This window comes from Dermochelys coriacea, chromosome 25, assembly GCF_009764565.3.
Source record: "Dermochelys coriacea isolate rDerCor1 chromosome 25, rDerCor1.pri.v4, whole genome shotgun sequence".
Taxonomy (NCBI): Eukaryota; Metazoa; Chordata; order Testudines; family Dermochelyidae; genus Dermochelys; species Dermochelys coriacea.
In genome coordinates, this window is record NC_050092.1 from 2,610,963 (window position 1) to 2,638,528 (window position 27,566).

Here is a 27,566-nt window from a genome sequence, read left to right on the forward strand (position 1 = left end):
GGGCCCATGGTGACCATCTAATCTGACCTCCTGCACAGGCCAGAGATTTCCTAGAGCAGAGCTGTTAGAGAAACAGCCAATCTTGATTTAAAAATGGCCAGTGTTGGAGAGCTCACCACCACCCTTGGGAAATGGTTCAAATGGTTAATTTCTCTCACCATTACAAATGTGCAGAAGGTCAGACTAAATGTTCACAGTGATCCCTTCTGGCCTTATAATAACATTTGAATCTCTGAGTGATCAGCCACCTCCACAAAATAAGCCCATCGTAGGCTGTGCCTCGCCTAAAGAGGAAAGAAGCTGCCATCAAAGAAATCACTACAACCAGTTGAGTGAAATGAGTCCCCCACAACAAAACCACACAATTCATATTATAATTTACACAGGACAGTACGTGTGTAATAGACAATCTGTGGCAAGCGAAATCACTGCTCATACGAGCTTGCAAGCTAAGCAAGGAGAATTTAACGTCATACTGTAAAGAGGCTTTTGGAGTGAAGCGAGGCCTAACACTCAACTCAGCTGCATTTCTCAGTCTGTGTGACTGTAACATGATAACTTCTGCAGCCCATGTCCAATCAATTCCTAAATTTCAAGTAGGGTGGTGAAGCACTGGAATGGGTTACCTAGGTAGGTGGTGGAATCTCCTTCCTTAGAGACCATTACTCCTTGTTCTGTCATCTGCTACCACTGAGAACAGTCTAGATCCATCCTCTTTGGAACCCACTTTCAGGTAGTTGAAAGCAGCTATCAAATCCCGCCTCGTTCTTCTCTTCTGCAAACTAAACAATCCCAGTTTCCTCAGCCTCTCCTCATAAGTCATGTGTTCCAGTCCCCTAATCATTTTTGTTGCCCTCCCCGGGGACATTTTCCAATTTTTCCACATCCTTCTTGTAGTGTGGGGCCCAAAACTGGACAGAGTACTCCAGATGATTCATAGATTCATAGATACTAAGGTCAGAAGGGACCATTCTGATCATCTCCTGCACAACGCAGGCCACAGAATCTCACCCACCCACTCCTACGAAAAACCACCTATGTCTGAGCTATTGAAGTCCTCAAATCGTGGTTTAAAGACTTCAAGGAGCAGAGAATCCTCCAGCAAGTGACCCGTGCCCCATGCTACAGAGGAAGGCAAAATACCTCCAGGGCCTCTTCCAATCTGCCCTAGAGGAAAATTCCTTCCCGACCCCAAATATGGCGATCAGCTAAACCCTGAACATATGGGCAAGATTCACCAGCCGGATACTACAGAAAATTCTTTCCTGGGTAACTCAGATCCCATCCATCTAATATCCCACCTCAGGGGATTATGCCTATTTACCCTGAATATTTAAAGATCAATTAATTACCAAAATCCCATTATCCCATCATACCATCTCCTCCATAAACTTATCGAGTAGAATCTTAAAGCCAGATAGATCTTTTGCCCCCACTGCTTCCCTTGGAAGGCTATTCCAAAACTTCACTCCTCTGATGGTTAGAAACCTTCGTCTAATTTCAAGTCTAAACTTCCTGGTGGCCATTTGTTCTTGTGTCCACACTGGTGCTGAGCTTAAATAATTCCTCTCCCTCTCCTGTATTTATCCCTCTGATATATTTATAGAGAGCAATCGTATCTCCCCTCAACCTTCTTTTAGTTAGGCTAAACAAGCCAAGCTCCTTAAGTCTCCTTTCATAAGAAAGTTTTCCATTCCTCGGATCATCCTAGTAGCCTTTCTCTGTACCTGCTCCAGTTTGAATTCATCCTTTTTAAACATCGGAGACCAGAACTGCACACAGTATTCCAGGTGAGGTCTCACTAGTGCTTTGTATAACGGTACTAAAACCTCCTTATCCCTACTGGAAATACCTCTCCTGATGCATCCCAAAACCGCATTAGCTTTTTTCACAGCCGTATCACATTGGCAGCTCATAGTCATCCTATGATCAACCAATACTCCAAGGTCCTTCTCTTCCGTTACTTCTAATTGATGCGTCCCCAGCTTATAACTAAAATTCTTGTTATTAATCCCTAAATGCATAACCTTACACTTCTCACTATTAAATTTCATCCTATTACTATTACTCCAGTTTACAAGGTCATCCAGATCCTCCTGTATAATATCCCGAACCTTCTCTGAATTGGCAATACCTCCCAGCTTTGTATCATCTGCAAACTTTATTAGCACACTCCCACTTTTTGTGCCAAGGTCAGTAATAAAAAGATTAAATAAGACTGGTCCCAAAACTGATCCCTGAGGAACTCCACTGGTAACCTCCCTCCAACCTGACAGTTTGCCTTTCAGTAGGACCCGTTGCAGTCTCCCCTTTAACCAATTCCTTATCCACCTTTTGATGTTCATATTGATCCCCATCTTCTCCAATTTAACTAATAATTCCCCATGTGGCACGGTATCAAATGCCTTACTGAAATCTAGGTAAATTAGATCCATTGCATTTCCTTTATCTAAAAAATCTGTTACTTTTTCAAAAAAGGAGATTAGTTTGGTTTGGCACGATCTACCTTTTGTAAAACCATGTTGTATTTTGACCCATTTACCATTGACTTCAATGTCCTTAACTAATTTCTCCTTCAAAATTTTTTCCAGGACCTTGCATACTACAGATGTCAAACTAACTGGCCTGTAGTTACCCGGATCACTTTTTTTTCCTTTCTTAAAAATAGGAACTATATTAGCAATTCTCCAATCATTCGGTACTACTCCTGAGTTTACAGATTCATTAAAAATTCTTGCTAATGGGCTTGCAATTTCAGGTGCCAATTCCTTTAATATTCTTGGATGAAGATTATCTGGGCCCCCCGATTTAGTCCCATTAAGCTGTTTGAGTTTCGCTTCTACCTCAGATATGGTAATATCTACCTCCATATCCTCATTCCCATTTGTCATGCTACCATTATCCCTAAGATCCTCTTTAGCCTTATTAAAGACTGAGGCAAAGTATTTGTTTAGATATTGGGCCATGCCTAGATTATCTTTAGCCTCCACTCCATCCTCAGTGTTTAGTGGCCCCACTTCTTTTTTCTTAGTTTTCTTCTTATTTATATGGCTATAGAACCTTTTACTATTGGTTTTAATTCCCTTTGCAAGGTCCAACTCTACTCGACTTTTAGCCTGTCTCACTTTATCCCTACATGTTCTGACCTCAATAAGGTAGCTTTCCTTGCTGATCCCTCCCATCTTCCACTCCCTGTATGCTTTCTGCTTCTTCTTAATCATCTCTCTAAGATGCTTGCTCATCCAGCTTGGTCTACAACTCCTGCCTATGAATTTTTTCCCCTTTCTTGGGATACAGGCTTCCAATAGCTTCTGCAGCTTTGATTTAAAGTAATCCCAAGCCTCCTCTACCTTTAGATCCATAAATTCTTCAGTCCAATCCACTTCCCTAACTAATTTCCTTAATTTTTGAAAGTCAGCCCTTTTGAAATCAAAAACTCTAGTTGCAGATTTATTTTTGTTAATCCTTCCGTTCAGTTTGAACTGAATTAGCTCATGATCACTTGAACCAAGATTATCCCCTACAACCATTTCTTCTATGAGGTCCTCGCTACTCACTAAAATTAAATCTAAAATGGCATCCTCTCTAGTCGGTTCAGCAACTACTTGATGAAGGAATCCATCAGCTATCGCATCTAGGAAAATCTGAGCCCTATTATTATTACTAGCACTGGTCCTCCAGTCTATATCTGAGAAATTAAAGTCTCCCATGATCACGCAGTTTCCATTAAGAAAAGGAGTACTGGTGGCACCTTAGAGACTAACAAATTTATTAGAGCATAAGCTTTCGTGAGCTACAGCTCACTTCATCGGATGCATTTGGTGGAAAAAACAGAGGAGAGATTTATATACACACACACAGAGGACATGAAACAATGGGTTTATCATACACACTGTAAGGAGAGTGATCACTTAAGATAAGCCATCACCAGCAGCAGGGGGGGGAAAGGAGGAAAACCTTTCATGGTGACAAGCAAGGTAGGCTAATTCCAGCAGTTAACAAGAATATCAGAGGAACAGTGGGGGGTGGGGTGGGAGGGAGAAATACCATGGGGAAATAGTTTTACTTTGTGTAATGACTCATCCATTCCCAGTCTCTATTCAAGCCTAAGTTAATTGTATCCAGTTTGCAAATTAATTCCAATTCAGCAGTCTCTCGTTGGAGTCTGTTTTTGAAGCTTTTTTGTTGAAGTATAGCCACTCTAAGATCTGTGATCGAGTGACCAGAGAGATTGAAGTGTTCTCCAACTGGTTTTTGAATGTTATAATTCTTGACGTCTGATTTAGAAAGAAGAAAGAAGAAACAGATTGACAGAGCCAGAAGAGTACCCAGAAGTCACCTACTATAGGACAGGCCCAACAAAGAAAACAACAGAACGCCACTAGCCATCACCTTCAGCCCCCAACTAAAACCTCTCCAACGCATCTTCAAGGATCTACAACCTATCCTGAAGGACGAGCCATCACTCTCACAGATCTTGGGAGACAGACCAGTCCTTGCTTACAGACAGCCCCCCAATCTGAAGCAAATACTCACCAGCAACCACACACCACACAACAGAACCACTAACCCAGGAACCTATCCTTGCAACAAAGCCTGTTGCCAACTCTGTCCACATATCTATTCAGGGGATACCATCATAGGGCCTAATCACATCAGCCAAACTATCAGAGGCTCGTTCACCTGCGCATCTACCAATGTGATATATGCCATCATGTGCCAGCAATGAAGTGAGCTGTAGCTCACGAAAGCTTATGCTCTAATAAATTTGTTAGTCTCTAAGGTGCCACAAGTACTCCTTTTCTTTCTGATATTCTTGTTAACTGCTGGAATTAGCCTACCTTGCTTGTCACCATGAAAGGTTTTCCTCCTTCCCCCCCCTGCTGCTGGTGATGGCTTATCTTAAGTGATCACTCTCCTTACAGTGTGTATGATAAACCCATTGTTTCATGTTCTGTGTGTGTGTGTATATAAATCTCTCCTCTGTTTTTTCCACCAAATGCATCCGATGAAGTGAGCTGTAGCTCACAAAAGCTTATGCTCTAATAAATTTGTTAGTCTCTAAGGTGCCACCAGTACTCCTTTTCTTTTTGCGAATACAGACTAACACGGCTGCTACTCTGAAACCTGCAGTTTCCATTAGTATTTAGTTGATTAAAAACATTAAAAAGGGCTCTATCCATATCCAAATTAGATCCCGGAGGTCTATAGCACACCCCAAGCACTATCGTAGGAGAGGCTCTACTAATTATCTTCCCCAATGTAACTTTTGCCCAGACGGACTCTGTCTTATCCATTGCATCGCTTCTTATTTCTTTACATTCTACCTCATCATTGATATACAATGCTACTCCACCACCTTTACCTTTATTTCTGTCTTTCCTAAACAGCACATACCCTTCAATACCTGTAGTCCAGTCATGACTACTATTCCACCATGTTTCTGTTATCCCTATAATATCTGGTTTCACTTCCTGCACCAGTAGCTCTAGTTCCTCCATTTTGTTACCTAGACTCCTCGCATTGGTGTACAAACATCTTCATTTTTGCTGTTTGGCCTCGCTCACATTTTGTACCCTATTAAGCACAGTTATTCTACAGCCAGTATAACTGATTAGACTGGTATCCACACTGCCCTCGCTCCTTATATACATTCTCCTACCCACGGCTGTATCCTTTCTTACTTCGTCTTCTTCCCTCTCAATGCTAAAATCTGGCATGGAGATTACCTGGACATCTCCCAACCATCTCCCCCAAATTCCTAGTTTAAAGCTCTCTTTATCAGTTGTGCCAGCCTCCATCCTAGAAGTCTATTTCCTTCCCTACTCACATGAAGTCCATCCCGAGAGAACTGTCCTCTGTCCGTGAATGCCTCCCAGTGGCCATACATCCCAAAGCCCTCCTTATAGCACCACTGCCTAAACCATCTGTTGATAGTCATAATCTTGTCACACCTTTGTTGCCCTTCTCTAGGAACAGGCAGGATCCCACTAAAGATCACCTGAGCCTCGATTTCCTTAAGCGTCTTCTCCAGCCTAGCATAGTTTCCCTTAATACTTTCCAGCGAGAATCTAGCCGTATCATTTGTTCCCACATGAAGGATAATTAGGGGATTCTTTCCCACTCCCTTTAGGATCCTTTTCAACCTCAGGTCTACATCACATATCTTAGCACCTGTAAGACAGCACACCCTTCTATTCTCTGGATCAGCTCTAGTTACAGGCCTGTCTATTCTTCTTAATAAAGAGTCCCTGATCACATAGACCTGCCTTTTCTTGGTGACAGTGCTATTCTCCAGTCTCTCCCCTGTTCCCTCTGGCTATTCCCATTCCTATTTTCCCTTATAATCCTCTTCAACCTATCCTGTATCCTCTTGGGGCTCATATTTGGTGTAGTCTCCCTTGACTCTTCCCCTTTTCCTATAGGACTAGCCTCTCTTCTCTTCTTCTTTACCCTTCCACCTTCAGCGACTACCTGCTGAGCCCTTTCTTCATTTTCCAACTCTGCAAACCTGTTCCTAAGCTCCATTTCTCCTTCACTAACCCGTCTTTTCTTCTGCCTGGTTCTTTTAGTCACATGCTTCCACTGACCACTTTCCTTATCCAGTCTCCCCTCAAAATTCCCCAGCCCTGCTTCCATCTGTAAATCTGAGCTTTTCCCTTCAGATACCTCATGTCTTTGCTCCATCATCTGCTCAAACCCCTTCCTAAACTCAACCAGACTTTCCACCTGCATCTCCAGACCTCGGATCTTTTCCTCCATCAGCTCTATCAGACGGCATTTCATGCAGGAAAAACTCTTACCAGGTCCCCCCTCCAGGATCATGTATATACCACAGCTTCCACATCCAGTCATCCTCATTGTGTCTTCTACTACATGAGTCACTCCCACTGCTGCCTCCGTATCTGTCATAGCCTTCCCACCTAAATCCTGTTAATCTGGGAAACACAAGCCACACCAAAAAGACCACCCCCCACAGCAAAAACAAACCCCAAACAAGAACCACAATACAAACTCCCCATAGAAACTCCCACTCAAACGCCCCTGTTTACAGCTCTGTTTGCTAGCTCCTGTGCTACTGCAGCTGTCTGAGATGAGGCCTCACCAATGTTGAATAGAGGGGAACGATCACGTCCCTCGATCTTTTGGCAATGCCCCTACTTATACAGCTGAAAATGCCATTAGCCTTCTTGGCAACAAGGGCACACTGTTGACTCATATCTAGCTTCTTGTCCACTGTAACCCCTAGGTCCTTTTCTGCAGAACTGCTGCCTAGCCAATCGGTCCCCCAGCCTGTAGCGGTGCATGGGATTCTTCTGTCCTAAGTGCAGGACTCTGCACTTGTCCTTGTTGAACCTCATCAGATTTGTTTTGGCCCAATCCTCTCATTTGTCTAGGTCCCTCTGTATCCTATCCCTACCCTCCAGCATATCTACCTTTCCTCCCAGTTTAGTGTCATCTACAAACTTGCTGAGGGTGCAATCCATGCCATCATTAATGAGGATATTGAACAAAACTAGCCCCAGGACCAGCCCTTGCTGCACTCTGCTTGATACCGGCTGCCAACTAGACATGGAGCCATTGATCACTACCCCTTGAGCCTGACGATCTAGCCAGCTTTCTATCCACCATATAGTCCATTAATCCAGCCCAAACTTCTTTAACTTGCTGGCAAGAACACTGTGGGAGACCATGTCAAAAGCTTTGCTAAAGTCAAGGAACAAGACGTCCACTGCTTTCCCCTCATCCACAGAGCCAGTTATCTCATTATAGAAGGCAATTAGATTAGTCAGGCATGACTTGCCTTTGGTGAATCCATGCTGACTGTTCCTGATCACTTTCCTCTCCTCTAAGTGCTTCAAAATTGATTCCTTGAGGACCTGCTCCATGATTTTTCCAGGGACTGAGGTGAGACTGACTGGCCTGTAGTTCCCCAGATCCTCCTTCTTCCCTTTTTAAAGATGGACACTATATTAGCCTTTTTCCAGTCATCTTGGACCTCCTCCGGTCGCCAGGAGTTTTCAAAGATAATGGCCAATGGCTCTGCAATCACATCTGCCAATTCCTTTAGCACTCTCAGATGCAGCGCATCCGGCCCCATGGACTTGTGCTCATCCAGCTTTTCTAAATAGTCCCGAACCACTTCTTTCTCCACAGAGAGCTGGTCACCTCCTCCCCATGCTGTGCTGCCCAGTGCAGTAGTCTGGGAGCTGATCTTGTCTGTGAAGACCAAGGCAAAAAAAGCATTGAGTACATTAGCTTTTTCCACATCCTCTGTCACTAGTTTGCCTCCCTCATTCAGTAAGGGGCCCACACTTTCCCTGACCTTCTTCTTGTTGCTAACATACCTGAATAAACCCTTCTTGCTTCTCTTGACATCCCTTGCTAGCTGCAATTCCAGTTGTGATTTGGCCTTTCTGATTCCACTCCTGCATGCCCGAGCAATATTTTTATACATCGCATTCCCTGCTCCGCAATCCCCCACTGCCTGCTATGCCTCCCTCATGTGTCCCTGCTCCAGAATCTCCCCGGCAGATGGGATGGGATCTGAGTTACTACAGGGAATTTTTTCCTGGGTATCTGACTGGTGACTCTTGCCCACATGCTCAGGGTTCAGCTTATCGCCATATTTGGGGTTGGTGTTAGGATATAGATATTCAGGCCTGTCTGTAAAGACCTATTCTCTAAGAATGTAGGTGTATTCTTATCACTTGCCTAGTTCTAGAGGTATAAAAGAAAGAATCAAAATCACTGTCTGCCGGTGTAAGGGCCTCGTCTCCCCGCGACAGTCTCAGGCCCTGTGCTTAGGCTCAGGCCTTTGGCTAAGCAACGGAGGCAGCCACCAGTCACCTCCTCACATTCCAAACTCGTCACATTGAAATCAGGTGCCATGGGGCCGTTAGGATACAATCCTGTCCTGATCGTGCCTATCGCCTCCAGAGAAAGGGAAGTGCCTAGAAAATGTAAAAGGAAACTTAGTTTGGTAGCATCCTGTCTGGCAAGAACTCGCTTATCAATAGCTGGGATGTGAAATCCTCACTTCTGTGTTGTTCTATCGCTGTAGTCCCCATTTCCCTATTGTTTGTCTGTATAATCTCTGTTTGGCTCTGTGATTGTTTCTGTCTGCTGCATAATTAATTTTGCTGGGTGTAAACTAATTAAGATGGTGGGATACAATTGGTTACATAATCATGTTACAATATGTTAGGATTGGTTAGTTAAATTTCAGGAAAATGATTGGTCAAGGTATAGCTAAGCAGAACTCAAGTTTTACTATATAGTCCACAGTCAATCAGGAAGTGGGTGGGTGTGTGGGGGAAATGGGAACAGGGAATGGGGGTGGGGAAACTGGAATCATGTTTTGCTAAGGGGGGAAATGGGAACAGGGACACAGGTAAGCCTCTGTGGTATCAGAACTGGGAAGGGGGACACTAAGGAAGGAAACTGGAATCATGCTTGCTGGAAGTTCACCCCAATAAACATTGAATTGTTTGCACATTTGGACTTCAGGTATTGTTGCTCTCTGTTCATGCGAGAAGGACCAGGGAAGTAAGTGCGTGAAGGAATAAATCCCCTAACAGTCGGGAAGAAATTTTCCTCCAGGGCAGATTGGAAGAGGCCCTGGTGATTTTTTGCCTTCCCCTGCAGTGTGGGGCGCGGGTCACTTGCTAGAGGATTCTCTGCACCTTGAAGTCTTTAAACCATGATTTGAGGACTTCAATAGCTCAGACACAGGTGAGAGGTTTATTGCAGGAGTGGATGGGTGAGATTCTGTGGCCTGCATTGCGCAGGAGGTTAGACTAGATGATCATAATGGTCCCTTCTGACCTTAATGTCTATGAGTCTATGAGGATGCCTCTGATCTGCAACAGCCCCATTGTGCCTCCTCCCTCTGCTGCCTGGAGACCCCTAGAATTACCCTGTCCCACTCCCGTGGCGAGTGAATCAAGGGGTCGGGGGAGATCTTGGTGGGTCAATGGTGGTGATTCGTCCTCTGTCTCATGGGAATATCAAACTGGCCTGAACGACACACTGCAATGTGTAGTGTAGGGAACAATTTGTCTATGCCTGGGGTCGTTCTGTCTAAGGCTCTCATGGCCTGTAGGGCTTTCTCTGTAGGAGTGGGTGCTGGCCCCAGTTGCACAATTGGAGACAGCACCGTTTGCCTTTACCCATGTCACCCCCTGCGGCCCCTCGCGAGGAGCCTGATTCCAAGCCCTTGGCAGTCAATGGACAGCTGCCCTTTCGGAGTAAGCTGTGTCACCCGTGCAGCTTTCTCCTGCACCAAGACAGGCATTGCTTGGCCAGCTGCTGCAGGGCTCATTTCCGATCTGACTTGGGGCTCATGGTCTCCAGCTACAAATGAAAGACGGAACCATTTAACCCAAAATAATTTTATTGTTGCTGTTGCTTCTGATACAAAAAGGACTCCACAAAGAGATGCTCACTTTGCGGAGGAAGGTGGCACAGCTGCTGCACTGGGTGTGCCCAGCGCATCCGAAAACCAACTAGCAAGAAATGTCAATGAACACAAACTCACCACACTAGACTGGAATGAATAAAAACCTTTCGCTTTCTCATTTGACACATTTGGCTCAACACACACACACAAAACCCCACCTCTGCTAATTTATAATTATTATTAATTTTTTTTTAAAAGCACCCTTTGGTAAAAAAAAACAAAACAAAAACAGGCCACCTGTCATGTCATGAGGTCTGGTACTCTTGCAAAATCCAGCTTGTGTTGTTTGCAGCTGCATTATGCAAAAGAGTTTTCAAGTTTGATATTAGCCAAAGTACAGTATACACACACTTCCCCTACATGCCATGTGGTGGCAGCGTCCCAGGAAAGAACAGAAATGAAAAATAACCCCCCACCCCAAAGTACCAAAAAAGCTATAGGAATATGCACTCCTCACAACAACGAGCAGTCGTAACATTGGTGGTTATACATAAATATGAAAGGGTGGATGCAGTGCAGTAACCCTGACGATTCAGTACCAGCACCAGCTTCTGCGAGCTGAAAGCACCATTGATCTGGGGATCTATCAGGTAGTCTTGTGTGTTACCATGAGTGAATTAGCACCTTTGTTTCCTTTTGCTGATGCACAGTGTTGATGTAGAACCAAAAAAAAAACAACAACCCAAAACCGACACACACAAAAAACAAAGAAAAAAAAGAGTTTCATGCAAAACTAGAAAATGGCCTTGTAGAAAACAGCTGTATGAAAAATTACCCTCTTGGCAGGAAGCAAGGGCTGTCAGTACCAGCCTGTCTGCTCAGGCCATTGGCGGCAGCAAGGAGACAGATTCTTTGCAATCCGATTTTGCAGATTGTTTTTAGTGCATTTAGTTTGTCTGCATTGACCAGAGGATTAGTATTTCTGACATCACATTGGAGTGACCAGAGCGGAATCCCATATTTGCAAGTGCCCTCTTATTGTGGGTGTCTGGCCAAAGGCCCTGAAGTGACTCAAACCAGACATCTCCAAACTGGCACCCCAAATCAGGGACCATTTTGAAAATATGGGCCTAAATGCCCATGAGCCATGTCCCTCTTCCCTGTGGCGCCTGCAGTGTGACTTCTCAGCACGCTTCTCCTGCTCAGGGGGACCTCTGAGGGACCTTGCAAATGCTCCCAGAAATGGGTCCAGGATCCCCACGCTGGGCCAAATAACTCCCAATTCCTACCAGCAGGAAGGGCCTAGCTGTGCTGTGCTAAGACTCACTACATCTCTCATGGCAATTCAGTTTGTTCAGCCACAATCAAAGCATACAACTGTACACCTCCCACGAAAGCTACTCACCACCTGCTGGTGACATAAGGACATTTGTTAACTTCTGCAGTTGCTGGAGCTGTAGGAACAACCCTTCCAAACTCCGCTCTGTGGAGATGGTGCCAGCAGTACCATCTAGTATTGCACATGTTCAGAACACTGCAGTATTGAAGCCCTAAACTGGAACAGAAGCCTTCAGTCCTTCAGACTGGCTAGCTTGCAATGTGAGGTTACATGGCATAATCCAATCTGGCCCTTCACTCCAAGTGGGGCCAAATTAACCCTTTTTTTTGCCATGCAAAGGGACAAAACGAAGGACCCGATGGAACACAATATAAAAAAAAGAGCGCAGCAGACAGTGAGCAGCCAGTGTCAGCTGAGGAGGATTTTCCAGAGCACCATTACGGCAATGCAGAAGCAAAGGAAAAGCCAGATACATTGGGAAATGGCACCAATACAGCAGCTTCTCTAGAGGTCACATCTGAGCTCTGTCCTCAGCCATCGCCCTCTCCTACCTTGTGATGGTGAGCGGCTCTAGGCCATGGGAGACAGGGAGGTTTCAATGGGAAAACCCTTGTCAGCTCAGACTAACAGTGTCATGTTTAAGGGAAGAGGGCAGGGCTGCCCATCTCAGGGGATGAGAGCACAGAGAGAGACACAGCCTCAGACGACAGGGTTTCAAACCATGGACAAATATTTCACAAGCTCTTTTTGGGGGTTGCTTGGTGCATAACACAGGTACTCTGTGTAGCAGAGGGGCCCTTAGCTGCCCAGGGCCCAGTGCTGAGTCCAGGGGCATATTTCCCAGCAGTTGGACAATGTGGTTGGCGAGGTGCTGGCAAAGGGATGCGGCAATAGCAAAGGGGTTTGTTTCCAGGTGCGGGTGGCACTGCTAAGAACTGTGCTGTGGCTGGCTGGGTGGCTGGTTGGTTCTCATGGTGGCTAGTAAAGCTGGAGCTGAAGCCTCATCCTGAGTGCTTGGCCAAGCTCCCCTGCCAAGTAGTTGAGGTCGTTCTTGGCCTCCAGTTTCTGCAGTTCCTTCTTGCGGTACAGGGGCACGCTCACGATCTCCAGCAGGTAGGTGCCAGACATGATCTTCTTGCGGCCAAGATGCAGGTAGCTGAGTCCTTCTTTCTGGTGGATGCGGAAGTAGCCGTCCTCGTTCCCATGAGAGACCACGTAGCGCACGTGGTTCTCCAGGGGCTCTAGAGCCGGCAGCAGCTCCAAGATGTGCTCCTTGTGGTCCAGGGCAGAGAGGTTCAGGCGCATGGACAGGGGAGCATCGATGTCGACACTGGCCAGACTCACTGTGGGCTCCTAGGGAGAAGAAGGCAGGGGATCTTAGTGAACTGGCCGAAAGGATAGTTTGTGGCCAGGCCCAGAAAGGCCTGGGTCTGAGAAGGGAGCCCGCCCAGGCCACCCAAAGCAGCTTGGAGAAGTGGCTCCAGTGTAGGGTTGCCAGGTGTCCAGTATTCGACCGGAACGCCCAGTTGAAAAGGGACCCTCGCCCTTTAAAAGTCTGGTCAGCGGCGCAGCGGGGCTAAGGCAGGCTCCCTGCCTGCCCTGGCTCTGAGTAGCTCCTGGAAGCAGTGGCATGTCTCCGCTCCAGCTTCTATGCGAAGGAGCACCGGGGGCTTCGCACTCTTCCGCCATCCCAAGTACCGGCTCTGCAGCTCCCACTGGCCGGGAACTGTGGAGCCAGAGGGGGGACATGCCGCTACTTCCGAGAGTTGCTTGAGGTAAGCGCCGCCCGGAGCCAGCACCCCTGACCCCCTCCCACATCCCAATCCCCAGCCCTGATCCCCCTCTCACCCTCTGAACTCCTTGGTCCCAGTCCAGAGCACCCTTCTGCACTCCAAACCCCTCATCCCCAGCCTCACCCCAGACTTTGTACCCCCAGCCAAAACCCTCACCCCCCTGCCTCAGCCCAGAGTCCCCTCCCATACTCCAAGCTCCTCATTTTTGGCCCCACCCCCAGCCAGAGCCCTCACCCTCTCCCGCACCCCAACTCACTGAGCCAGCCCGGGGAAAATGAGCGAGTGAGTGAGGGTAGGAAGAGTGAGTGACAGAGGAAGGCAGGATGGAGGAGTGGGGGCGGGGCCTTGAAGAAGGGGCGGGGCCTTGGAGAAGGGCAGGGCAGGGATGGGACCTCGGAGGAGGGGAGGGGCAAGGGTGTTCGGTTTTGTTCGGTGAGTAGAAAGTTGGCAACCCTACTCCAGTGCTGGAGATCCCAAGTGTTCCCAGGGCAGCTGCTTCTCTTGCCAAAATGTTCCTCAGACTTAGTTTTTCTTCCTGCTTTGCCTGACTCCCCCAGGTGGCCGACCCAAGCCAGTAACTCCTGGCTCTGCCCTGCTGGCCAGTGAAGGTTCTGATTGTGGCCGCTTGGCACTGCCCTGTGGCTTGGGGTTCACGCAACCCATGTGATAAAGTCAAGAAATGTCCCTGTCATGCTGAAACCCCAACCGGCAAGGCAGGTGTTCATGGCTAGAAGGGACCGTTAGACCATCTCCTCTTACCCCCTGCATATCGCACAGGACAAAGACCCTGCCCTGGGATTGCTGCATCCAGCCCCCCAGCACTTTCAGAGAGACGGCCTGCCTGGGGACGGAGAATCCACTTGGACTCTGGCAGGCTGCCCTAGTGTTGTTTATTATTGAAGAGGGTTACAAATTAAAATGCTCCTTGATCTGAATTAAGTGTATGGATGTGTGCCCATGCACTGGTTCAGGGCTGTCTCTGATGGTGACTGGGAGTGTCACCAAGGCCTGCACTCAGGGTTTGACTCCAAAAGCCCTGGTCTGACTGGGTGAGGAGCCAGCCCTCAGGGCTGTGGGGCAGAAGGGGTGCACAAGTGTTTGTGCAGCACTGAAGACACAGGGTCTGTGATGGTGGCCGGGTCCCTGTCTCCCCTGTGAATATGTGATGGGGGGTGCATGGTGTGGCCCCAGATAATACCCCACACTGAGGGGACTGAGCAATCCCCTGGCCAATGGGGACAGCCCTCCCTCTCTCCTGGGGTTCTGAATTCACTGAGGCACCAGACACAGAGAAGGCTGATGTGGGGGTGGGTCTCTCTGGGCAAAGGTCCATCCTGTGACTGTCTCAGTGTTGCTAGGCTGGGGATGCCACACAGCTTACTCCCAGACAGGGAGTCGGCCTGGCTCTCAGCTTCCTCGAGCTTTCCGGCGGGCCGTGCATTACCTGGTGCCCCTTAGTCCCGTTGATGCTGCGGCGCTGCCGGCCCCGCTTGGGGTAGCCATTTATCTTGCACTCATAGCAGGTCTCAGGGGAGAGCAGGTTCTCCTCATCCTCCTCTGGGGGGGCAGGCAGGTAGGAGCCTTTGCCGAAACCAAGTCCAGAAATACAGTGCCTGGGGCCAGAGGAGTAAACAATGGGACGGGATTCACCCAGAACCACCAGAACACACGGCGCTCCCAAGTGCCAAGGCCCATGTGGTGGGACCAGGCACACACCCAGGGCTGTGCCTGGGTCTGCCAGGCGGTGGGTGGGGTGTGAAGTGCACAGCACAGTGTATGCATATGCTGCAACCAGAAGCCTGGGTTTCAGTGAGGAGAGGGTTAACGGAATGTGCTCCCCTCTACTGGGGCACTCAGACAGAGTACACAGACACAGAATGCCATCCTGGGCAGCACTTGAAGGACCCAGGCAAGCATCCGGGTACGTGTGTGTGCACATGTGTGCAACTGTGCATGACTGAGCATGACATGGGCATGTCCCTGCATGAGCATGCACCTGGGAGTGTGAGCACACAGGCAGGTGTGTCTGTGGACTGTACACACTTAGAGGGTACGTCTGAGCTCAGACTGCCGCGGGGGAGAGTGCCCCGACCCAGAGCTAGCATGGGCCCAGGGGTCAGGGCCTGCCAAGGTCATGGAGCAGCCCCATCTGCTCACCCTTGTCCAGCTCGGAAGTATCCCCCAGGGCAGCCGCACAGGTAGCCCCCATCAGTGTTGGAGCAGCCATAGCTGCAGGGGCTGCCGCTGGCCGAGCACTCGTCTACATCCTGGCACCCGCCGAAGGCCTGGTCGAAGTCAAAGCCAGACGGACAGATGCACTTGAAGCTGCCCAGAGTGTTGTAGCAGGAGGCGGAGCCGCAGGCGGAGGGACTGGAGCACTCGTTTTCATCTGGAACCAGGACAGAGCAAAGTGCTCAGGCTCCTGGAGCCCAGCAGAAGGGGATGGATGTGGGTGGGAGACCCTGCTAATGGGTCATTGCTCCAGCTCCCTGCTGCCTCCATCCTAGGCCGGTGAGATTAATGAGCCCCTGGCTGAGCCCCTTGGCTAAACACCAGCAGCTGGGCTCCCTGCACCAACTCTTCAGTCACCAGGAAAAGGAGGAGGTGAAAGACAATGTCTTCCTACAGGGGGCCTAGCCCCTCCCTTAGATGCCTAACAGCTGATCTGATGTCAGGAATGTGGAGCAGCCAGACCCTCTGCTGGCATCTGCGGTGGGAGCAGCAGGAACTCAGTCCCTTTGCTAGGCAGCTGCAGAGATGGAGTTCAGCCCCTGGCTTTAGGTGGCTGTGCTGGTGGACTCTGGCCTAGTGTGGGCCTGTGTACCAAACACAGAGCACTTATCTCTCCTCTCCCCGAGCGCAGCCCAGCGCCCAGCACAGCCCAGCAAACCCCAGGTCCCCCGGTTAATGACAAACACAGGGAAGTTGCTGACCTGCCAGAGGTGGAGCAAGGAGTCAGCAGCTCAGCTGGGAGCAGCCTCCCGCCCCTAGCTAGTACGCTGTCCCGCATGGGAGCCCCCCTCCAGCACCCCCATCCCCTACTCACCCACACATTGGTTCCACTGATAATGCTGCACATAGCCCTGAGGACAGCCACAGCGGTAGCCTCCCAGGACGTTCTGACAGCCATGCTGGCAGCGATGGTTCCCGTCGCACTCATCCACATCTGATGGCACAACAGCACAGAGTGCTCGTCAGACACCTCCCGGCAGCTCCCGCAGCCTGGCAGCAGAGCCCGGAGACCAGCAATGGACAGACACAGAGCTCCTGCCTGAAGGGGCTCTCAGGAGGGCTCAAACAATGGGACCAGCTTCCCTGGCTGCACCCATGCCAGATCCCTGGTCACTAATGACTCTGGCGTTAAAGCACTCGCGGCAAAGCTGTGATCAGCCCTTGTGATCTAGGGCCTGAGTACTGGCGCCTTTGCTGCTCACCCCTTCCTACTCAACAGGGACAGCCAGCAGGTCCGGTGCCTAAGGCCCAGCCCTATTGCCCTGCACCCATGCTGTAGGCCCGTCCTCCTTGGGAGACAGGGACATGGACCACCACGCAAGAGCTGCCTGGTGAAGTCCTGCCACTGCTCCTCTCTGGGCAGGCTGGGCTCCCTCCGACTCGCTCCCTGTCTGCAGGCAGCCTGGGTATGTCCTGGAGGAGGGAGGGCTCATCCCCACAGCCCAGCAGAGGACTCAGCCCCTGCCAGCACCATGATGGGGCGGTGGGGCAGTGAGGGTCAGACTCTAATCCCATGCTTGGTCCCACTGGTTAGTGAGGAGTGAGTCGGGGCAGGAGTGGACTGTCTCTGTTGAGGACCCTAAGCCCCTGGCATCCCCTCGCAGGTGGCCTTTGGCCATACTCTAGGGCCCACTGGTCTGCCTTAGTTCACTCTCGAGGGGTTTGTGGCTCTGATGCACATCTGCCCTATTCTTGTGGCAGTGAGAAGTGACTGCTTCTCTAGCGGGTGTGGGGTTAGTGGCTTTATTGTTGTTTCTTGTTGCCGGGGTTGAATACTGGCTTCTCTTTTCCACTTTCAGAAGTTCTCTGTGTGGCAGGTTTTGCCTGGTACAAGGTCAGGCATCCTGATTATACACATACACAGCTCATGCTCCAGGCGGTGTGCTCTGGGCAGCAGCCTGCGCAGCCCATTCTGTGCTGAGTGTCTGCAATGGGCTAATACTGCCGTGCCCTGACACACACTCTGCTTTGCTTTCCCAGAGATGTTGCCCTTGTATTCACCCCTTGTGTTGTGAGTGTCCAGAAGATTCTGGAGTGGGACAGGGCCGCTGGGGAAATCTAGCCCATCCCTTGCACTGTGGCAGGGAGATCTCTGCCCAACCTCTGCCTCATCTGACCTTGAATCCCTGCCAGGATTCTGATGCCAGCCCATCACATGACAGACTCTTTCAGTGCCATGTGATGAAGAGTGCCATTCAATTGCATCACATGAAGGCAGATAACTAAAAGTGACAGATTATATATGTGCTTGTACACAAATGTCTAAATAGTAAGATGAGCGAACTTGAGCGCCTGGTATTAAATGAGACTATCGATATAATAGGCACTACAGAAACTAGGTGGAACAATGAAAATCAATGGGACACAGTAATTCCAGGGTAGAGAATATATATGAATGACAGAGTAGGTCACGCTGGTGGGGGAGTGACACTATATGTGTGTGACACATGTCCAGAAAGGGTGCTGGATGAATGACCCAAATTCAACCTTTAGGGACATATTAATAGATAATGTTTTTGTTTTTGGGTGTTTACATATTTATTGTTAGAGGTTGACAATGTGATCAAACAGTTCCTGTCTATGTTGTATTGTGCTAATTCAGAGATCAAAATGAGATCTTAACATTTAAATGCACTTTAAATATAGTGATAACACTGTATTGATCTCTCTTTGAAGTATATAGCAGATCACCTGCAAATGCAGCAAAGCAGGCAATTGCCTTATGTTAATCCGTGTAGCTAATTACTGGCGATGCTTAGGAAATAGGTTTACTTCAGAGTCCAGATGATTGCCTATTGTTCAGCTAAGAACTCCAAGCTGTCAAGAGAAGGCCTGGAACTATATAAAAACCTCTTGGGTCTTGATCCTTTTGATCTCAGATCTGCTTGATGCTTCATGCAGGGGAAGCTTGAATCATAAGACTGAGATCTCCAGTCTCACCTCGATCATCCTGGATATGAACACTGGACTATAACCTATGGACTAATTCTGAAAGAACTCTTTGCAACTATGAAGCTCACCATCTCTACTATGAATCTGATCTCAGAACTGTACTCATGTCTGTACATATACTGATCTTTTAACCAATACTCTTTCTCTTTTATTTTAAAATAAATTTTAGTTAGTAAGAATTGACTGTAAGTGTGTATTTGGGTAAGATCTGGAATATTCATTAGCCTGGGAGGTAATGTGCGCACTCCTTTGGTATGATGAATAAGATTTTCAGTAATCCTCATCATATTAAACTTGAGTGTCTGGGTGGAAGCCCAAGGCTAGGTTGCTTTAAGGGAACTATGTTTTTGCTTTCTGTGCAACCAGTAAGGTATTGTAGGAGCTGTTTTGCACTGTCTTGGTAAACCTAAGTATTGTAATATCCACCAACTTTGGGGATTCTCTGCTCCATTTTTTGTAGTTTGCCCTAATTGAGTAATCTCAAAGTGGCCCCCCTGGCACCTTGGTCACAATGTGAAAGAAAGCATTGAGTCAAATATAGTAAAAATCTTATATGAATCAAACTGTATCCAGAATCTCTCTGGATAGACATTCCATGCTTGAATAATAAAAGAATCGCAGTAGGGATATACTGTTGACCACCTGACCAGGATGGTGATAGTGATTGTGAAATGCTCTGGGAGATTACAGAGGCTATAAAAATAGAAATCTCAGTAATAATGGGGGATTTGGATACATGTCACACTGGATACATGTCACCTCAGGACGGGATGCAGCAATAAAGTTTCTTTACACCTTAAATGACTGCTTCTTGGAGCAGCTAGTCCTGGAACCCTCAAGGGGAGAGGCAGTTCTTGACTTAGCCCTAAGTGACGCACAGGACCTGGTCCAAGAGGTGACTATAGCTGAACCACTTAGCAGCCACAATGTAATTAAATTTAACATCCCTGTTGGGGACAAAAAACCAAAGAAATCTATCACAGTAGCATTTAATTTCAGAAAGTGCAGAGACAGAAAAAAGAGGAAGTTAATTAAACAGAAATTAAAAGGTACAGTCACAAGAGTGAAATACCTGCAAGCTGCATGGAAACTATTCAAAAGTATCGTAATAGAGTCACAAATTAAATGTACACTCCAAATTAAAATACATAGTAAGAGGACCAAAAAAGTGCCACAGGGCTAAACAACAGAGTAAAAGAAGCAGTTAGAGGCAAAAAACTGTCCATCAAGGTCTAAAGGAGCACTCAAGGAAGACAAGGCCATTCAAGAGAAGCTAAATGAATTCTTTGCATTGGTCTTCACTGCACAGGATGTGAGGGAGAGTCTCACACATGAGTCATTCTTTTTAGGTAACAAATCTGAGGAACTGTCCCAGACAGAGGTGTCAATAGAAGAAGGTTTGGAACAAATTGATAAATTCAACAGTAATAAGTCACCAGGACCAGACAGTGTTCACCCAAGGGTTCCAAACGAACTAAATATAAAATTGCACAATTAGTAAGGTTAAATCAGCCTCTATACCAGATGACTGGCGGATAGCTGATGTGATGCCAATTTTTAAACAAGATTCCAGATGCAATCCTGGCAATTACAGACTGGTAAGTCTGACTTCAGTACTAGGCAAACTGGTTGAAACTGTAGTCAAGAACAGAATTATCAGACACATAGATGAGCATGATATGTTAGGGAACAATCAACACAGCTTTTATAAAGGGAAATCATGCTTCACCAATCTCTTAGAATTCTCTGAGGGGGTCAACAAGCATGTGGACAAGGGGAATCCAGTGAATATAGTGCACTTAGACTTTCAGAAAGCTTTTGACAAAGTCCCTCATCAAAGGCTCTTAAGCAAAGTAAGCTGTCATAGAGTAAGAGGGAAGGTCCCCTTATGGATTGGTAACTGGTTAAAAGATAGGAAACAAAGGATAGAAATAAACGGTCAGTTTTCAGAATGGAGAGAGATAAATAGTAGTCTCCCCCTGGGGTTTGTACTGGGACCAGTGGTGTTCAACATATTCATAAATGATCTGGAAAAAGGAGTAAACAATGAGGGGGCAAAATTTGCAGATGGTACAAATTACTCAAGATAGTTAAGTCTCAGGCAGACTGCGAAGAGCTATAAAGATATCTCACAAAATTGGGTGACTGGGCAACAAAATGGCAGATGAAATTCAAAGTTGATAAATGCACAGTAATGCACATTGGAAAACATCATCCCAACTAGACATACAAAATGATGGGGTCTAAATTAGCTGTTACCACTCAAGAAAGAGATCTTGGCGTCATCATAGATAGTTCTCTGAAAACAACCACTCAATGTGCAGCAACAATCAAAAAATCTAACAGAATGTTGGGAATCATTAAGAAAGGGATAGATAATAAGAGAGAAAATATCATATTGCCTCTATATAAATCCATGGTACGCCCACATCTCGAAATGTGGTGCAGATATGAAGATGTGATCGCTCCATCTCGAAAAAGATATACTGCAATTGGAAAAGGTTCAGAGAAGGGCAATAAAAATGATTAGGCTTATGGATCAGCTTCTGTATGAGATGAGATTAAAAACACTTGGAAAAGAGACGACTAAGGGGGGATAAGACAAAGAGCTATAAAATCATGAGAGGTGTGGAGAAAGTAAATAAGGACGTGTTATTTACCCCTTCACATAACACAAGAACCAGGGGTCAGCCAAGGAAATTAATAGCCCACAGGTTTAAAACAAACAAAAAGAAATACTACTTCACACAACACAAAGTCAACCTGTGAAATTCATTGCCAGGGGATGTTGTGAAGGCCAAAAGTGTAACTGGGTTCAAAAAATAATTAGATAAGTTCATGGAGGCTATTAGCCAAGATGGTCAGCGATGTAAGCCTATGCTCTGGCTTTCCCTAGCCTCTGATTGCCAGAAGGTGGGACTGGATGACAAGGGATGGATCACTCAATAATTGCTCTGTTCTGTTCATTCCCTTTGAAACATCTGGCACTGGCCACTGCCGGAAGACAGGATACTGGGTTAGATGGATCTGACCCTGTATGGCCATTCTTATGTTCTTATGCTTCATTGAACTCATGGCCAGAAAGGACTGGTCTGACCCTCAGCTTTCATCATCTGAGTCCTGGGCTATACGGCCTGCTGGCAGTAACTCCCTGCACCTGCATGCTAATGACAGGCCCAGAGCCAGCTTTTCTCCTGGCTGCAGATTGCTTTCTGCTACCCTCTTGTCACAGGCCAGAGATCGGGGGGTGCCACACTGTATGCACTGATGAGTATCTGAAAAACCAGGTCATCCACCAGTGGCTGTTCTTAGACCTGCTCCAGGAATGGCAAGTGGACTTGGGACACTTCCATACAGGGCATGCTTGTTTCAAAGCGGAGGAGACAAACACCTACCTTCACAGTTGATACCAGAGCTGTCCAGGGAGAATCCTTTCTGGCACTCACAGTTATAGCTGCCTGGTGTGTTCTGACACTGTCCTTTGGCTCCACACAGCGTAGGCTGGGTTGTACACTCATTATTGTCTGTAAAACACCAATTGCTTTGCATGGCAGACTGGCCCGGAGCTTGCCAGCTAAAGACCCTTTCCAAGGCAGGTCTCAGCACATGTTACCAGCTGCAATACCATGGCAAGGAACAGAGACAACAGACTTGAGGAAAAGAGTGGCAGGAAAAGGGCACAGTTTGCAGCAATTCTCTAAAGAGTGGCAGATTTACCCATAGACTCATAGACTTCAAGGTCAGAAGGGACCTTATGATCATCTAGTCCGACCTCCAGCACATCACAGGCCACAGAACCTCACCCACCCACTCCTGCAATAGACCCCTAACCTCTGGCTGAGTCACTGACATCCTCATATCTTGATTTAAAGACTTCCAGTTAAAGAGAATCCACCATTTACACTAGTTTAAATCTGCAAGTGACCTGTGCCCACGGCTGCAGAGGAAGGAGAAATGCCCCCAGGGTCTCTGCCAATCTGACCCCTGGGGAAATTCCTTCCTGACCCCATATATGGTGATCAGTTCAACCCTGAGGATTTTTGCAAGACCCAGCAGTCAGACACCTGGGAAAGAACTCTCTGTAGTAACTCAGAGCCCTCCCTTCCTTTGAGAGCCCTCCCTTAGTGTCCCATCACTGGCCATTGGAGATATTTGCAGCTAAGAGTCGCAGATTGGCTACATGCCATTGTAGGCACTCGTATCATACCATCCCCTCCATAAACGTATCAAGCTCAGTCTTGAAGCCAGTTAGGTTTTTTGCCCCCCACTGCTCCGCTTGGAAGGCTTTTCCAGAACTTCGGTCCTCTGATGGTTAGAAACTTTTGTCTAAATTCAAGCCTAAACTTGTTGATCGCCAGTTTATATCCATTTGTTTTTGTGTCCACATTGGTGCTTAACTTAAATAACTCCTCTCCCTTCCTGATCATGCATCCCTCCAACGTATTTATAGAGAGTGATCATATCTCCCCTCAGCCTTTGTTCCTAAGTGCATCATGTTGCATTTTGCACTATTCGATTTCATCTCATTTCTATTACTCCAGGGTGCTAGAGCTGGCGTTACTCACCGATGCAAGAGGAGTGATGCTGAGTGAATCCAGGGGGGCATTTACAGTTGAACCCTCCAATGACGTTCACACATAGGAACTGGCAGTTGTGCTGCTTGGTGGAACATTCATCCAAGTCTAAGGCAACAAGCACAAGGCCACATGTCAATAGTCCTGTGACTGTCTCGCACTCGTGTGTGGTAACCCGGTTACTATACTGAACCATACATAGTAGAGGGGTCCTCTGAGTTGCTCTATGCCAGGCAGCCAGGACCGTGCAGAGCCACACTGCCCCAGGGCAGGCCAGAGAGGCAGGAACTGGACTAGCACTGGCTCTTGTGCAGGGAACACACCTATGGCAATCTGTGCCTCACGCTCAACCCTGCCCCGGTACTTGTGCCCTGGCCCCACTTGCAGAAGCACATATCAAGGCATGTAGAAGACAGTGAAATTGTTCACTATCTTGTGGAAATCTTTTCCACTAGCTGCATGACCCTGGTCTTACTTCCCAGAGTTCCTGCAAGGCATGCACGCCCCCAGCAAGATGCACCTGTATCCGAGAGCCGGCCACAGCCACTAACTCTGCCCAGATGCTTGGTCGGCAGCAATAGCGGCAGTGCTGAGTGAGAGCTGAGTGTGGCTGGTGCCCCAGGGATGCAGGCGAGTGCACCTTCATGTCAGGCACGGGCCCAGGAGAGCAGGCAGGGGAGGGTGAGGTCTAGCTGTCAGCCCAGGGCTGAGAGCAACCCAGGTGCTGCACAGTTGTAGTTGGCTCAGGAGTCGCCCGCTGCTGGGGAGGCAGCACAGCGCCTGGGCAGTGGCCCTGGCAGCTCCAGGTGTTTGTTATTCAGCAGAATATTGCTGAGGAGCCAGTGGAGAGGGTGAAACCCTGATCCCATTGACCCCACTGGGGCTGGGAGTTCAGCCACACACACTCCACGGCATGCCCTTGTGTCACCGCACTTGGGCCCGGAAGCTGAATGACAGCAGAAAGCATGACCCCGGGGACATGGCTCCCCTCCAACCCAAGTGATGGTGGCACAGCCTCTGCCACCTTCTGTCCTTGGGCCAGTACCTTTGCAGGTCTTTCCGTCCTCCTGGAGGATGTACCCCCTGGGGCAGGAGCACTGGTAGCTGCCCTCCGTGTTCTTGCAGAGGAAGTTACATGGCTTAGGAGACTGGTTACACTCGTCCAGATCTAGACTCAAGAGAAACAGGGCAAGTCAGCAGGAGCGTGGCTGTGGGCTGAGCTGGGTGATGGCCCAATGGAAACACGAGGACTCTCATCAAATGGAACTTCCTGCTTCACTGGCTGCTTCCTACCCGGGGCCTGGTGAATCAGCCCAGAAGAACAGCCCCCTCCCCCCAGCCCCTGCACAACAAAGGGCAGAGGAGGTCACTTTGTGCCCGGCACCTTTGAACTACAATTAGAGATGCCTTCCCTTCCCTTTGCCAGGGGAGCGAGACATGCTTGCAGCGAGTGCCCTGGTGTGAGGGGGGCATGATAACCTCACACCAAAGGGCCTGACTTGGACAGGCGCAGCCCACTGACACATGGACAGCAGGCTGAGTTGGGAGTGACCGGAGGGCTCATTGCACCAGGGACCATGCTAGGCACATGCCCATCTTCTGCTCCATAGAGAGAGCAGGTGACAGAGACTCCTCACCTGGTGACTCACTGCATTTGTGGCTGCCCTTGGAGACCATCTGGACACTGCAGCTGGTGCAAAAAGCAGCTGCTCGCTGGCAGGAAGGTGTAGGGACTGAGAATTCATTACACACCAACTCTGCACCTGCATTAGTGTCCCATTTCCTTCTTGCTGCAATTCTGGGGGCTGGGTTGGATATAGGAAGGCCTTTGGGTGCTGGCCTCTCAGGATGTCAGCTCAATCGACAGGGCTGGTCAGGGGCACATGGGATAGTAGCCCCTAGATCTGGCTCAGGCTCTTGAGTTTATTCCCAGCTGCATGCTTGAGACTTCAGGGCAAAGGACAGGGCTGGGTCAGGGAAGCACAGAGGTTTGCATTTGGGCAATGCTCTGTGCTTGTGATAAAAGAGGCAAAAACAGCGTGTGTGTGTGCCTGGCCTGGAAATGACAGGGTTAACCAGCATGTGACCGAGATAGGAACATGGCCCGGAGACTACTAGGTTAACCAGCATGTGACCAAGATAGGGACATAGCCCGGAGACTACGGGGTTAACCAGTGTGTGACCGAGATCGGAACATGGCCTGGAGACTAAGGTGGGCAGGTTCTTTGTGCTGTGGAGTGTGGGGCAGTGCCCCACACTGCAGAGGGTTGGGGGTAGCCCTCTGCAGCCGCATGGAAAGCGGACAGGAGAGCAGCCGGGCAGGGACTGTGAAGTCTGGGAGGTGCCCTGCTGCCCCAGTGCCGGGCTCATGGCACCCGTGTCTCACTCACCTACACAGGCTGTGCCCGTGATGTCAGTGGTGTAGCCCAGCTTGCAGTGGCAGCGGAAGGAGCCGATGCTGTTGATGCACTGTCCATTTCTGCAGAGGTTGGGCAGCACCTTGCACTCATCGATGTCTGGAGGAGGGAGGAACTTGTCAATGCAATGCGCCAGGCACCCAGCCTCTGCCTGCCATGTTGGAAGGGTTCGGCTTCCACACTGGGCAGGGGCCTTCTGCAGTTGCTCCACCCCAGGGGGAGCTCTGAGGGCTGTGTCATGGGGGAATCAATCCTGCCCTCCCCAGAGGAGTGCACACACAGTGCCTACCCTTTGAGGGTGCAGCCTGCTCCAGCAGGTGCACCCAGCCTGCACCCATCCCCCGCAGGGTGATTTGGGACCCTGGGTGCCCTGGGGGAGCAGCCACTGTACTGGCAGTGCATGTATAAGAGAGAGGTGCTGCTGCACACCCATTCCAGGGACTGCCCATGCCAATATGGACACCAAGGGCTAGCAGACACCATGTGGGGCACAGCACCACCTGTATGGCCATGCCCAGCCCATTACCCAGTGGATGTGTGTTACACCCGCCTGTCCCCATCCTGTTGGCACTGGGCAGCCTGGCACATACCTCGCCCATCAGTGGTATATCCAGGCCCATGTGGACACATCTTTTTGTGCTGGGTGGTTCCTGGGAGTGGGCAGAGCTCACACTGTGTCCCCCAGCCACGGGCACCATTGCAGCAGCACTCAGACTTGGTGACCGGATTGCGGTTGGTGGACGACATCTGGCACATGGTCTGCAGCACTTCAGTGAAGCAGAATCCCTGGCGGGTGTCTGGGCAAAGAAAGAGAGGAGCACAGTGACGGGGACAGTGCCAGCGCCAGCTGCGACAAGGGAGCTGGAGACAGTGGTGGGAGAGGACACCTGGGCTTGCAGCAGGTAGAAGTGCTGCTGGGCCCATCTGTATTCAGGTACCATAACTGGCTGCGGATGGGGTATGACCATCCCCAGTGTTATATACAGGTCTGCACTGCAGCTTGTGGGATGCTGGTGGGCAGAGCTGATGTCAGATAGGCCAGCCTAGCATCACAGAGTCACGTCAGGGGCAGACCCTCTGGAGAGCTGGGCCAGGAATGTTCCCTGCAGGACATATCTAGTGCTTTGTCCACTCTAGCCTGGAATCCCCAGCCCCTCCATGTCTGCTTCTGGGAGCCCTTGGCCTGGTGCCGCCTCCCTGAGCCCACCTGCATGGAAGTTCCTCTTTGGGTATGTCCACACTGCAGCTGGGAGGTGGGATTTCCAGTGTGAGTAGACAGATTGATGCAAGCTCAGAGCGAGCAGTGCACTAAAAATAACAGCATGGATGTTGCGGGGTGGAAGGCAGCTTGAGCTAGCTGCCTGAGTCCAAGCCCACCTGGCCTGAACCTCCAGCTCTGACCTCAGGAGGCTAGCCCAAGCCACCACCCTTGCGGCAACGTCTATGTAATGGAATGCTAAACTGTATTACACTGTCCAGCCACTAGATGGAGCTGTGTGTAAAATGCACAGGCTAAGCTAACCTCAGCCATACCTGGGAGAGCATTAAAGCATTACAATGAACAAATCTGGTGTCTATCTCTCTGAGAAGGAAGCTCAGTAGTCAGTGTCTATCTGATACAGAAGCTTGACCTGCTAGCTGCAGCCCTGCAATATTCCACACAGAAGAAGCGCATGCCATGAAGTCAGAAGTAAACTAGTGCCAGAGGAGAACAAACAGAAGGAACAAAGCAACACAGGTTGGAGGATCTCATCAACACACCACTCTTCAGTGCCCCAGAGACTTTCAGCTTTGACAAACTTTCACAATGAACAGACTGGAGGCAGTATTTTGCAAGATTTCAAATTGCTACAAAGC

At 48.9% G+C, this 27,566-nt stretch overlaps 1 protein-coding gene across 1 annotated transcript in view; it reads right to left on the reverse strand.

Moving 5' to 3' along the window:
* Positions 1-10,844: 10,844 nt before the first annotated feature.
* Positions 10,845-27,566, reverse strand: part of FBN3 (fibrillin 3) — a 285,607-nt gene continuing 268,885 nt past the window's right edge. The window contains exons 57-65 of the mRNA XM_038384214.2: positions 26,300-26,506; positions 25,683-25,808; positions 24,338-24,460; positions 23,284-23,400; positions 22,114-22,242; positions 16,581-16,700; positions 15,692-15,923; positions 14,979-15,147; positions 10,845-13,094 (exon numbers count right to left, since the gene is read on the reverse strand). Coding sequence (XP_038240142.1) covers positions 12,720-13,094; positions 14,979-15,147; positions 15,692-15,923; positions 16,581-16,700; positions 22,114-22,242; positions 23,284-23,400; positions 24,338-24,460; positions 25,683-25,808; positions 26,300-26,506 — 1,598 coding nt within the window. The 3' untranslated portion in view covers positions 10,845-12,719. The remainder of the gene's footprint in view (positions 13,095-14,978; positions 15,148-15,691; positions 15,924-16,580; positions 16,701-22,113; positions 22,243-23,283; positions 23,401-24,337; positions 24,461-25,682; positions 25,809-26,299; positions 26,507-27,566) is intronic.